Here is a 12,585-nt window from a genome sequence, read left to right on the forward strand (position 1 = left end):
CACTCAAATATGCGTAAGTACGATACTTGTACCCAGTCACTAGCTGTAACGCAGAGGTAGATTGAGTGGCGATGGGTCGTAGACGAATTAACATAGCTGCATGCGATATTGCATATAAAGAGGTTGGTGCGCATTACCAAATCCTGACTACCATCGTAGTAGTTTTCGCGAGACCATTTGGGTGTGTACATATATGGGAATATGATGTCCAACATCAGTCCCATTGCAATAACCATCGAAAGTCTTCGATGTAAACTCTCCAGCATAGTCAAATCCAATTGACTGAATAGGATGATTCAGGGAGTGAGCCCGTTGTCATATGATATGTGCTAAGAGTGTATCAGAAGCCGCATTACAAGTGGACAATGGCACAACACTTGACCAGAGTGTTTGCGTGTCAACCAACAACATGAGAAATTTAAACGTCTGCAAGTTGGTTGAACTAGTCCACAGAATCCCCACGGATTCTATGTAAGAACAGAATGAGTATTTTTATATCATTTGCATAGGACGATCTCAGTCCTAATTTCCCTAAGGAACAGACTTTGTAAAACGAGCGAGAGGCTTTAGAAGCAACCAATGAGAATTTTGGTTAGGCCTGAGCGTCTGGAACGCTATTTAAAGCAAGTTGGTGATTGCAACATCACCTGGGGCGTCATCACCATGATGGACGCCATCCATGGCTTCATAGATAGGGACTGCGCCAGCCCTAGGCTGGTGGTGGACGAAGGCGGTGCCCTAGGCAATAGCGTCGATCACACTTAGTCTAGGAATCAACTTTTGATTCATGCTTTGTTTCGCTCGAGAGAAAAGATGTTCATGTGAAGTCTTTAGTAGACGGATCATCATATCATGACTAGGATGATCTATCCTGTCATGACAAAGCCAATATGTGTCTAAATCCATGAGATCTTCTCTCATAACTTTATTGGATTAATAGCTCGAATAGTGACATAGAGTCCACTAGAGAGACACATAAACTTCTCTAAGATGTGCCTTTGTTCGCAATCATTAGAGGTATTGCAAAGGAACTCATTTCCGTTCTCTACATGCGCTTTCGTATGGAATCCGTTGGCTATTCATAGGTGCGATTTGCCCTAGGAGCGTAAAGGGTTTCTGTGACAGTAATCAATGTGCCATTTGGCAAGGGGAACTTGGGCTATTCCATGTCCTTGAATTAATACTAATGGCCCAGCCATCGTAGTCACAAAGTCATATGCTCAGAATCAAAATGGAATCATAATGAAAATAACTCAAAATTTTATTCATGAGCCAACGGAGTTACATCATTCTCTCTTTGACCAAAGAAAATCTAATCCAAAATGCTAGCTAATGCAAAACAATGGTAGTCGTCTAACTTCTTTCGGTAATTCCAAAATAAATGTGACCAGGTGAGTAAAGAGATGTCGGTGGAGCAAGGCTCGCTTAAGTACCACTAATCTGAGAACCTTCCTAGACATCACACTTACTTTGGGTGAGCCTACTTTGAAGAAAAACTAAACCATTGGCATTTACTACAAAAATATATTGCAATTGCCTATTACATCTCTTGGAAAAATAAAGACTTAAACAGAATTGGCGATCTATTGATTCCAGCCAGATTTGTAGTCTTCAACCCTTCACTCTAGATCATCTTCATGATCTTCTTGTTCCACATCGCGAGCTTCTCTTGCTTCACAATATGCTTTGTAGGCAGTGACAATTTCTTCACAAGCTCCACATATGTGTGCCCAATGACCAGATACTCCACATCGAGAACATACATCTCTTTGCTCAGACTCCATTGATTGAGGCGCTTTGAAAATGTCATTTAGATGGCTCTTAGTGTTGGTGGCGCCACCAACATGGCCATAGGCGTTGTCTCCTTCTCTCTTTCCACGTTGACCTCTTCGGTTCCGTGTTCGCCTATTTTGGCGGTTACCTTCCCAAGTAGAGCGATTTTATGGACCAGAACGTCCAAAAGTATCCCTAATTAGGGTTTCGCTCTTGGCGCCCTCTCTTAGGGGCACGACTATAATTGGATTCCGGAATAAGCTCTGTTTCTACGGATCTCGAATTATAGTTCTTCATAAGGATGTTGTCATGCTTTTCAGCGACATTCATAGCTCCAATAAGCTCATGAAACCTTGTGATCCGTCCTGCAGTAACATCGATTCGATAGTTCTTAGCAACCATCAATGCAGAGACGGGGAAGGCAGAGAGAGTCTTCTCAATCAACATCGCATCTGTGATCTCTTCACCACATAATTCTATTAAGGATTTAATGCGAAATACTTCCAAGTTGTAGTCAAGAACTGACTTGAAATCACAGAAGCAGAGGCTATGCCATCTCAGTTCTAGGTCAGGAAGCAGGGAGTCACGGACGTTGCCAAATCTTTATTCGAGTGAGACCCATAGCCTTCTGGGGTCTTCTTCATTCATATACTCGTACTGGAGCGAATCATCCATATGACGAGTCATTAGGATGATGGCTTTCGCCTTATTTGCCTCTAAGGCTGCTCTATTTGCTTCCAAAGCTTGAGCTTGCTCAACAGTTAGCACGTTTTGGCTAGGCTCGAGAATCGTATCCAGAATTCCATCTACCTTAAGATGCTGGCGGACATCACGAACCCACCTGTGATATCCAGAGCCAGTTGTTCCCAATAGAGCAAAGTCCAGTTTGTTCAGGTTACTCATCCTGAAATAGAACAAGAAATTAGGGTTAGTTTCGGAGCGTAAAAATGCTACCACGAAAACATATAAAATTTCTGAGCATAATCGCTTCCAAGAAATTCAATTCCAAGAGGTATTGGATTAGATCGAAACAATGACGTAAGTGGTCGATCATAAATTCTCTACAAACTCTAAGTTTGGAGATCTCAACAAGCTCCAAGCTTGGAGTGAGCACGAACCCCCACAGTTCGGCTTAATTAGGTCTCCCCTATGATGAAGAAAGGGGGGTAGAAGAAGGGAGTTTGTAAGTCCCCGAGAAAAAGAAGAGAAATTGAATTTAAAAACTCTAAAAAAACGGGAACGTTTAGTAAAAAATACCTTGAAATAGGTCGCCGGAAAATTTGGCCGGAAAAAGTCGTCAGAAAAGTTGACTGGAAACGGTCAACCGGCGTTGACCAGTGCTAACGTGGCGCTGGGGTCCGCTGCTGACGGGGCAGTGGGGTCCATTGCTGACGTGGATGTGGGACCCTGTGCTGACGTGGCGGTGCTGACGTGGTAGTGGGGCCGGCTGCTAACGTGGCTTACGGACCGCGGCTTGGGTTTGGCTTGGGCTCGGCTTATATATGCTCGGCTTGGGCTCGGCTTGGGTTTGGCTTGGGCTCGGCTTGGGCCTCTGGGCTGTAGCTTCTCCTTCCTCTTTTTTTTTTTCTTTCTGCCGGTTTTTCTGTCGGACTTTCAGTCTGCCGGTTCAGCAAGTTTTTGGCAGGTTTTTGTGATATTTCTTCTGGTTCCTAAATCTTCAGGTGGAGGAGCTTCTTGTGACAAAATTTGGTGGAAATTGGAGGTCCGGAAGTTGGTGAACCGGTAGAATATTTGTTGCGGGTTGTATGGAGCTTCCGGTGGCCGGTTTGGTAGGTTTCAGGCCGGTTCTTGGAGCGGCGCCGCCGGTTCTGGACTCCTGGGATCGAGTTCTTGAAGGTGTGAGGTGGAGGCAGAAAAGGCTTCAAGGTTTTGTATTTGGATTCAAGGTTTTTAGCTTCTTGAATCAAGGTTTGGCTATTTGTTTCAGGGTTAGGGTTTCGTGATGATAACGTGTTTAAGGAAAACTGAAATTAGGAGAGAATTGAGTCGTACTTTCATTGATAGTAGGGCCTCTTTATATAGAGTATTACAAGGCATAGAATCATAGTTCTACAACGAAACGTAATATTACAATTGATTGGATATCTCCAAGATTCTCCGATATTATCTCTAATTCTAATCATATTATCACTAGGTTAAGTAACCTAGAGTTTGGGCCAGACACATATTCTGGATTTACTTGAACAAGATCTTATTTATTATTGTGAATGGAAAGAACATGAACACTAATGCTTTACCATGCGACTTTACAGAAATATTAGCACGGCCAGAGCCTCCAGATCAGAGATTTGGAGAGGCTTACATATATCGAGCGTTTATTCGATGAAAGTTACAGCACGTACGTACGTAGTGCATGTTCTATGTAAGGGAAGCAACAAAAGAGAGGAATCAATAACTTCAAGCATCGATCGGCCTATAATTATTAGTTGTTGATCATGATCTGAAGAGATGAGCGCAGCTTCTTTCATGGCTGATGACAGTTTCTTCTATATCATGGCGGTGGTGGTGCTTTTCCGGGACACTTTCTTATATATCGGGAGCATGGATGAGGCGGATATCTAGGTTTATCAGGACTCAAAACGGGCTGGAAAGCCCTACTAGCAGCCTTTCTTTCATAAACACCATTCTCTGCAGGCAAAGGCTCACATAAGATAAACACATATGCATGTTCAGTGTACAAAATAGCGAGGCTCACGTACCTTTCATATTGGCATGAGTAGAACTGTGGTCGAGGAGGTCTCGTGCTGCTACCTCAGAGGAGATGATGAGAAGAACAAGAGCAAATAAAAGAAAAGCCTTGTTGGAACCCATTCTTGTCGAGGAGTGTTTGGATACCAAGGGGGTTTCCCTTATCTATATTAATAGAGGACTTGGACAGATATTTGTGCAGTTAGTCAAAATTTCATAACCCCACTGGACATAACACACTTGATGCAGGCATGCACCATGTATTTGGGCGTTAGAGATAATATTTGTGCGATGGAGATAATAGTTGCCTAAAGATATTCTAGCAAATTATTAAAATCCAAAGTACGTATGTACTTTTCATTAATATGCATAGATGACCTGGTCAGCAAAAGGCTAAGTAGATAAAAGCAGCGAGGTCTTTTGGTATTTTAAAAAGATTGCTGCATGTACTTACGTACCTGGCCAATGCCCATATCTAGCTAGCTGGTTTGATAGCCATCGAGTTGACTTATTCGAATCTAGCTATTCAATGTTATCAATAGTGGTCTCTCTGCTTGTTTTCTTCCTTAGATTCGATCGAACTAAGTTAAGTCGCTGATCAAGGTTCTGAATCCGGCAAGGCATTGAATGGAAAAATCGATCGGAGCTCAATGCATTTCTAGTAATTTTATCAAAAGTCCGAATCCCGTTGCTGATTTCTATATTTATGATATGTGTATTCTAAATTCAAAAAGATGAACTCTTAAATAATAAAACAACGGCGTCTCTGATATGCACAGAAAATCATCACAAGAATAGGTACGAGAGCAACTGATTGATCTTATGCCGGAAGATCAGAATAAGCTCAGAGGAAAATAGTAGCTAGATAATTTTATTGCACATAGAGGGGAAAGCTATAACAGCTTGAGCTTCCATGCATGTAAACGAAGCAAACAAACATTAGTAAAAACAAGCTAGCTAGCTAGGCTAAGTTTCCCTAGCATACATTGCCAGAAAAACTTGAAGCTTTGGGCATATTAATTACTAGCCTGACTCTAAACATGCACATTGACCATATTGATCGACAGGGTTGCGCTTTTATTAGTTGTGACTTGTGATCCAGGTTTGGCTTAGGGTTCTGCACTATCAACTGCCTCACCAGCATAAGAGCAGCACCTTCTGCACCCTCTTCCGTAGTTAGGGCGCCTGCAGCAGCCATAGTAACACCCTCCTCCTCCTCCTCCTCCTCCATAACCAGGGTTTCCTCCACCATAGCCTCCGCGGCCGCCATTACCACCTTGGTACCCTCCTCCGGGGCCTCCATATCCACCGTACTTGGCATCATCTATGCCGCCAACGTTGGAACTTGCAGTGGTCACCCCTGCATGCAAAGCTTAATCAACATTTGAACGAACGTTTAACACTACTTGTATATATTCACTGAGCATAATTAATTACCATTTTCCTTCTCAGCAGAAGTCTGAGCGAGGTCTCTGCTTGCGGCCACGACAAGAACAAGAGCAACCAAAAGAGCCAAGAGAAGAAAAGCCTTGTTGGAACTCATTTTGATATCTCAGTTTCTTCAAATGTAAGTAAGAGATCGAGCTTGGAAATGAAGGAGCTTCCTCGTCTCTATTTATAAGGGGTTTGAGAACTGAGAATGTGAGAAAGAGATAAGGGGGACGTACTGTAACCCTACTGGCCACGCGCAGTGACATTGATGAGACACGTATACGGGCGTTGGAGATCTATAGCTAAGCTAGTGGCCTAACTTGGATATGATATTCTTACAAATGACTAAAGGGTATTCAACCTTCTATAGGTTTCGAATTTTGGTACTGTGACCTTACAAAAAAATGAAGTTTTGAGTATTCATTGAAAAGTTGATGATTATCGATATCATTTGATTTTAAAGATACTATAGAAGTATAGATGTCATTGAAACTAGTTTCTATTAACAATTTTAAAATGTATACCCTACAAAAATTTTCTAATCAATAGTTACATGAATGTTTTAAATCTTAATTAAAATATTATTTATTTAATATATCATTTAATTATTATTTTAAAAGTTCTCATTAGTTTTCTAAGGTTGTCTAGAAGATTATTTGAAGGGACATGCTATATAGCTAGAAAGGGGATTGTAGGTTAATGGATTTGATCATTTAAAGCAAAATATTATAGATCACATGCAATATTCAGAGCCCGGAACATGATTGCACGTGAAAATTTCATGGGATGCGGCATCTGCCCATAGAAGTAGTCGTGTGCAAGACTATTTTTCCGTATATCTAACCATTTCTCAATAGTGATACAAAGCCTCCAATAATGCTCTTCAATACCTGATCATTTTTCATGGCTCAATGGCTCAAATGCTGGAGCTCAAAGCTGAACCGAGCTTAGAATGCTTGCTATGGTCAATGGGATGGGGTTCTCTCCAGTCCCTTCAACAAAACAAACGGAGCCAAGGAAACCATGTTTGCCATTTGTAATGGAAATAGTGGCACTATTATAATAAAGAACTGGGAAAAAAATGGGACCAGAATTACTTAATTAGAACAAGAGGTATCGGTAATTTCAAAGTTTGTACTCAACCAAGTTTGTACTGCAATTTACAAAAGTTTCTTCCTGGATCTTTCATTCTACCTTTTACTATGTACACCTAATCAATCATAAGTTTCAACATTTCTACACTGTTACAGAAACAAAGACATCTCCCGAGCTGGAATGAAGGGGAGAATGTCTTCACCAAACAACTGAAACAATGATACGAGTAGTTTCCCAGAATTCAATTCGTCCTTCCAGACCTGATTGAGGACAGCTGATTTCTTTAGAGACTGAGCATCAGCCCCGTCTTTTCTACCTCTGCTGTTTGAAATGCTCTCATTAGACAAACTTCTAGATGATGATGAGGGGCCTATATTGGTATCACCTGAGGAAGCTGGACCTGCTGTTTCTACTTGCATTTGAGATGGTGAAGAATTAGTTACCAATAAACCAGTTGGGCCATCAGTTGCAATTTTCTTCAGAGGTTGGTTGCTGTTCCATGAGCTCCACACTTCTCTTCCGTTTATCTTGTGATTTACAAAGAGAAGAAAAGTTAAAACTTTGCTAAATAATTATCTTGAAAACTGTGTATACTGTTATCATTCACGCATATAAAAAACATATGGGGTTCTTCTGTCTTGGAGATGCATCCTAATTCATCAGCTTTTCAATTACATAAAAACCTACTATATATAAGAACTAAATTTCATGGCCGAAAAGGATGGCAGGGAATTACAAAAAAGAAGCACTTCTTCACTGAATCAAGCATGGTTCTGATGTTGCAATAGGAAAGCATACAAAACCTACAATCAGCATGTAGGAGCAGCCTAACCTCTACATTTGACTGTACCGTTTCATTTTTCTTCGAGAAATTTACAAATGTTTCAAGCAATATCTAGTTCATACAGAAATCAAAATTCATATCTTTACAAATTTTAAATTTGACGTGTTGTGATTAGAAGGCATGCATTATGTACAAAGCAGAATGGTGTGCAACCCATATACATGCATGTATATTTCAATTAAGCAGCAAAACAAAATTATACATCATTACACAAATCAAGATAATTTGGAAATGAATTCATTGTAAACCAAGAATACATTAATAGTGAACACTCCCAAAATTGACAGGTTGAAATGGTGTCACTCAAAAAAAACACAAGGAACTAATTTCTTACTTGGCTTAGTGAGAACAAGTCTTTCATTGGTCTTCCAGAGAGATTGTGGTACAGAAGATGGCAACGTTTGGAAGATCTTCAGCCTATCATAACTCTGCAATAAGAATGATATCATTAGCAAGAGTTTCTTAAGATTTCTCAATGATATCATTAGCAAGAGTTTCTTAAGATTTCTCCATTAGTATATGCTATACAGGTATAACAAGGGAATCACCAACAAGGCTCCATAAAAACGCCAAGCTTCATGCCTCTTCATCTCATTCTTTTGCTTCTCAAGAAGAAGATCTGATTCAAGAAGTCGCAGATATGACTCCAGATTTGGCAGTATCAGAAGGCAAATCTACATAGAAAAAGAAGCAAAAAAACAGTTATATATCCTGACCCCAAGTAAGACAAGGATGCTATTACCCACACTAAGAAAAGTTAAAAGGTGAATATTTTTAACAAAATGAGATTGAGAAATCAGCATAGCCTAGAAAAAGGGGGACAAACAGTTCAAATACTGAACTGACTAATTGATCTCCACTTCTTGCAAAGATCTTCGTTGCACAATATTGAACTTTCAAAGAGACAAAACAAGATTGATAAAGTTAAAGGAGATGCTGATACTTGCAGCGAAACCTAACAGTACTAAAAGTTGCTAGATACTTTTTATTTTACATGTGATTGTTGCAAGAAAGACTAAAAGGGAAAAGAAGAAGCTTGACAGGAGAAACATGATGGGTATATACTTCTAGATGAATTTCTATTCCTTTTGTATTCAAGAACATTTTCAAGTTTACAAGCATTCATAGTGCATAATTGAAAGGTTTTCTTAGTCTAGGAGCTTGAGATATTACCACACTGGCCCTAGAGCAGCTAAACCTTGAATTGCACCATAGTGTTGAGTCAAGGTCCGTTTTGGGTCCAAAAATGCATTGACCAAAGTTTTTGTAAGTCGTGACTGGAGAGTGTTATAGATATGCCCAAACCTGCAACACATAAAAAAAAGTTGAATTCCATGGGTAAGATGTGAATCTTACACCAAAATATCTGTATGAATTTGAAAGACATAGCATGTGGAGCAGTATTTTACAAATTTTGCTAGGCAGAGTGCTAGCAATAAGTGTGTTAGTTCAGTTTCTGAACAGAGAACAACTCAAACAAGTGATCTCGTCTAACAATCTAATACAGATAAATACCAAAGGATTATACAGAATCTAAACAGTATGTGCACTTAATCTCCATTAAGTAAGGTTGCCTAATGTACCAGGCTAAGAGTCAACTGGGCAGGGAAACAATCGTGAGAACACTATGAGGTTATAAATACTACCAAAAGATGAGTCATGAACTTCAAATCAAGCATACTTCGCAACATTTACAAAGTGAATGTGTAAATTTAGCATCATCCACTTGGTACTACAATGTCAATAAGAGATGCCACAAGCAACGTAGAAAGCCTAACCTTTTACAAATTGAAGCAACGAGATTCGCTGTGAAGTCTCTAAGTTTCCAATGGTTGTCAGCAAACCTATTGCCCAATCTTTTTGCAACAAGGCAAGTAACTACAGATGGCATCAATTGGTGTAACTGATAGAAAAACAGAAGCCTTCTCAGAGTAAACCTTACATGAGGTTCTCCTAGAAAAATAAAGAGAGAAGAAACACTTACATATGGTTCAATGTGTATGTGAGGATTCTGGAGAAGGCTATGAACAACTCGCATCAGAGCAAACAGAAGTGGGTAATCACTCAAACCACGAGAAACCTGACATTAATTAAAACAGCTATTACCAAATTGCTATCTATCATCCTCTGGCTATCAGCAATATGCCAAGATTTACCACCTCATCAGCTATAAAGCATGTGAAATAAGGAACTAATGGATGAAGCCCTGAATCAGTAGCCAAGCTCAATAGTGCTTTTTTAAGAAGAATAACATCAGACCTACTCACGACAAGCTCAGTGATTTTGTCAAAATATAGCTGCAAAGCCGACACACAAAAAAAATAAATAAACAGTAATGTCAACAAGCTGCAATTTGAAAAAACTAATGAAACATATAAGTAGATAGAGGGAGTATGTACCTGAAGCTCTCTAGATAATACATGCTTAACTGGTAATTTAAGCTCAACAGGAAGTCCATCACCCTTTGGCTCATACTTTTTACCATCAGAAGGAGCTGCAAGTACTACAAAGAAACACAGAAGTTAAGATACCCAAACTTAGGCTAACAATAATAGAGACGTCAAAAATATTCTAGTTCAAAAAAAAATAATGAATGAAAATAGCTGGACTTCATAAAGCTTTTGTAGATTGAATACCATTAGACATAAGAAGCATGTGGCATACACTACAGAGCATTTTATACTTGCCAGATTACATAAAAACATTTCTCTAGCAATGAAGATATTAGCATTCAGGCTATAATATAACTTTAAATAGTGCTATGAACCCCAATCAATAATTATTTTGTTCTAAGCAATATGGGATGCTAAAGGCTTAACATTTTCATATTCTGCAGTTACCAAAACTCATAAAGTGGAAGTCTGATTTCTGAGCAGTAGCTAGGGGTGCAAATCTTTCAGAATATTGGGTGCAATCCCAAAACTTAAGAGACAAACCTTCTACAGGTGCATTTTCCGGAATTGCAGGTTGAACACCTTCTATTGCTAGCCAGTGACAAACAAGTCCAGTATCAAGTGGGGCTTTTGGTAAAGGAGCTTCGATCACCTAAATCAAACAAAATATGGAGCATTTACTACAGAACATACCAAATCGTGTACAGAGTTCTATTAGTTTACTCATTAGTTCTTACATCTTTGAAATCCACATCCTTGTCATCAATGTAAAACAAATCCCTATGTCCAACTGCTTTTTTGAAACGCAAGGGGCCTCCAGACACAAAACCATATAGTGGCTGGTACAAGAAGAATAAAAACAAAAATGAGATTGAAGATAAATTACATAAGATGAATGCAGTGGCCGATGCAGAGGGCCCATAGAGACATAATCATCAGTTATAAGATGCAAAGTATCACTGTTGAGCTGGTTCCAATTGAGCCCTAAAGTGAACACAACCTACACAAAGAAGCTTGCACAAAGTTTTCTTCAACCAAACCACATTTTGGACCAAAGCCATCTAATCTAACTTCATTTGACAAGATTGCAGTTCCATTTCGTAGATAAGTAAGCACGTTTTCTCCTTAGAATAAAATGGGGAAACAAACACTGATTCAAGTATACAAAGTTCAGCACAAAAGGTAAACACCTATTCAAAACTCAAACTGTCTATTTCTGCAGAACCCTATCCAATATCTTACAAAGACTAGTAACAAAAGACGCAAAGCCATAGGAAAAATCCACCTACACTTCCTTCGCTGCATGACTCACCTCGACATTTCTTAAATTGAGTGCACCATCGACATCATCAGCTGTCAATTTAGTTCTCCTCGAGTGACGCATACATTTGATAGCCTCCTGCACTTCCATTGCAAGTAAATCATACAGTGTCCCTCAATCCACTAACATAACTAAACTACATTATCTCTCTCAAGTTCAATACTTCAACACAAGCATAAACCTACTAAGCAAACAAAAGTAACCCAACTCTCACATATATATATATACCTCCACCTCCGTAACAAAGAAGGTAACTTCTTTCTTTTTACCAATTAATTGATGGTAAAACAAACCCGTATCAGAATTACCTGCATGATCTCACGGAGGCGATATTCGACGTCAGGGGCGAGAGCGAGAGCGACATCTGGAGACAAATTGTTGATCCCAATGCTCTGTGAGATTACTTCAATGTTCTCTTTGGGCACAATGCTCATTCTCGAAGCTCACCCGCAGCAATTTCTCTGAAACAAGGCCAAGAATTCAACTTTTTGCAGTAAAAATTGGAACTTTATGTGATACCCAGAGAGGATTAGTTTTCTTACCGAGTAAATTTTCTGGGGCAAACAAAGGAAACCCTAATAGACAGAGATGAAGGTTTTAGCTGGGGAAGAGGCTCACTGTCAGATGGAGAAGGAATGGTTTTCCGGCAATGGGTTTGTTATATATTTTATCGAACCCGAATAGTAACCCGTTTGTTTCAAAACAACACGACACGTCGTTTTATTGATGATCTACGACATAGAGATTCGCTGATGTATTATTAAACGATAATTTGCTTCCCCATTTCATCCGTGCGTGGTGTTGGTGAATTTTGAACTTGTAACCTCCACAGCGTTAAATAACTGATAGTTCATAGTTCACCGACATAAGGAATTCACATTCATAGTTCACCGACATAAGGAATTCATATTTTGAGATATCAATATTATGCATGGATGATCTATAAATTCTACTCGATAACTGATAACTGACTTCTCTTTGTGTCATATGATCATCTTTTGTTAGTATTTTATTTTTGC

General features: G+C 39.4%; 1 protein-coding gene, 1 long non-coding RNA gene and 1 pseudogene across 2 annotated transcripts; all 3 read right to left on the reverse strand.

Annotated features, from left to right (window-relative positions):
* Positions 1-3,968: 3,968 nt before the first annotated feature.
* LOC133743860 (uncharacterized) lies at positions 3,969-4,843 on the reverse strand. The gene is made up of 2 exons (XR_009863291.1): positions 4,494-4,843; positions 3,969-4,422 (listed from the first exon to the last, which is right to left on the reverse strand). It is a non-coding gene; the product is annotated as an uncharacterized LOC133743860 (long non-coding RNA).
* A 505-nt stretch (positions 4,844-5,348) lies between these two features.
* On the reverse strand, positions 5,349-6,058 carry LOC133743863 (glycine-rich cell wall structural protein-like). Its single transcript, XM_062171936.1, has 2 exons — positions 5,920-6,058; positions 5,349-5,842 (listed from the first exon to the last, which is right to left on the reverse strand). Exons 1-2 carry the CDS (start codon positions 6,023-6,025, stop codon positions 5,592-5,594), a joined length of 357 nt encoding a protein of 118 aa, XP_062027920.1. The 5' UTR covers positions 6,026-6,058; the 3' UTR covers positions 5,349-5,591.
* Positions 6,059-6,984: 926 nt separating this feature from the next.
* Positions 6,985-12,242, reverse strand: LOC133725925 (transcription initiation factor TFIID subunit 6-like; annotated as a pseudogene).
* Between the last annotated feature and the right edge of the window lie 343 nt (positions 12,243-12,585).

This window comes from Rosa rugosa, chromosome 1 (assembly GCF_958449725.1).
Source record: "Rosa rugosa chromosome 1, drRosRugo1.1, whole genome shotgun sequence".
In the NCBI taxonomy this organism is placed as follows: domain Eukaryota; kingdom Viridiplantae; phylum Streptophyta; class Magnoliopsida; order Rosales; family Rosaceae; genus Rosa; species Rosa rugosa.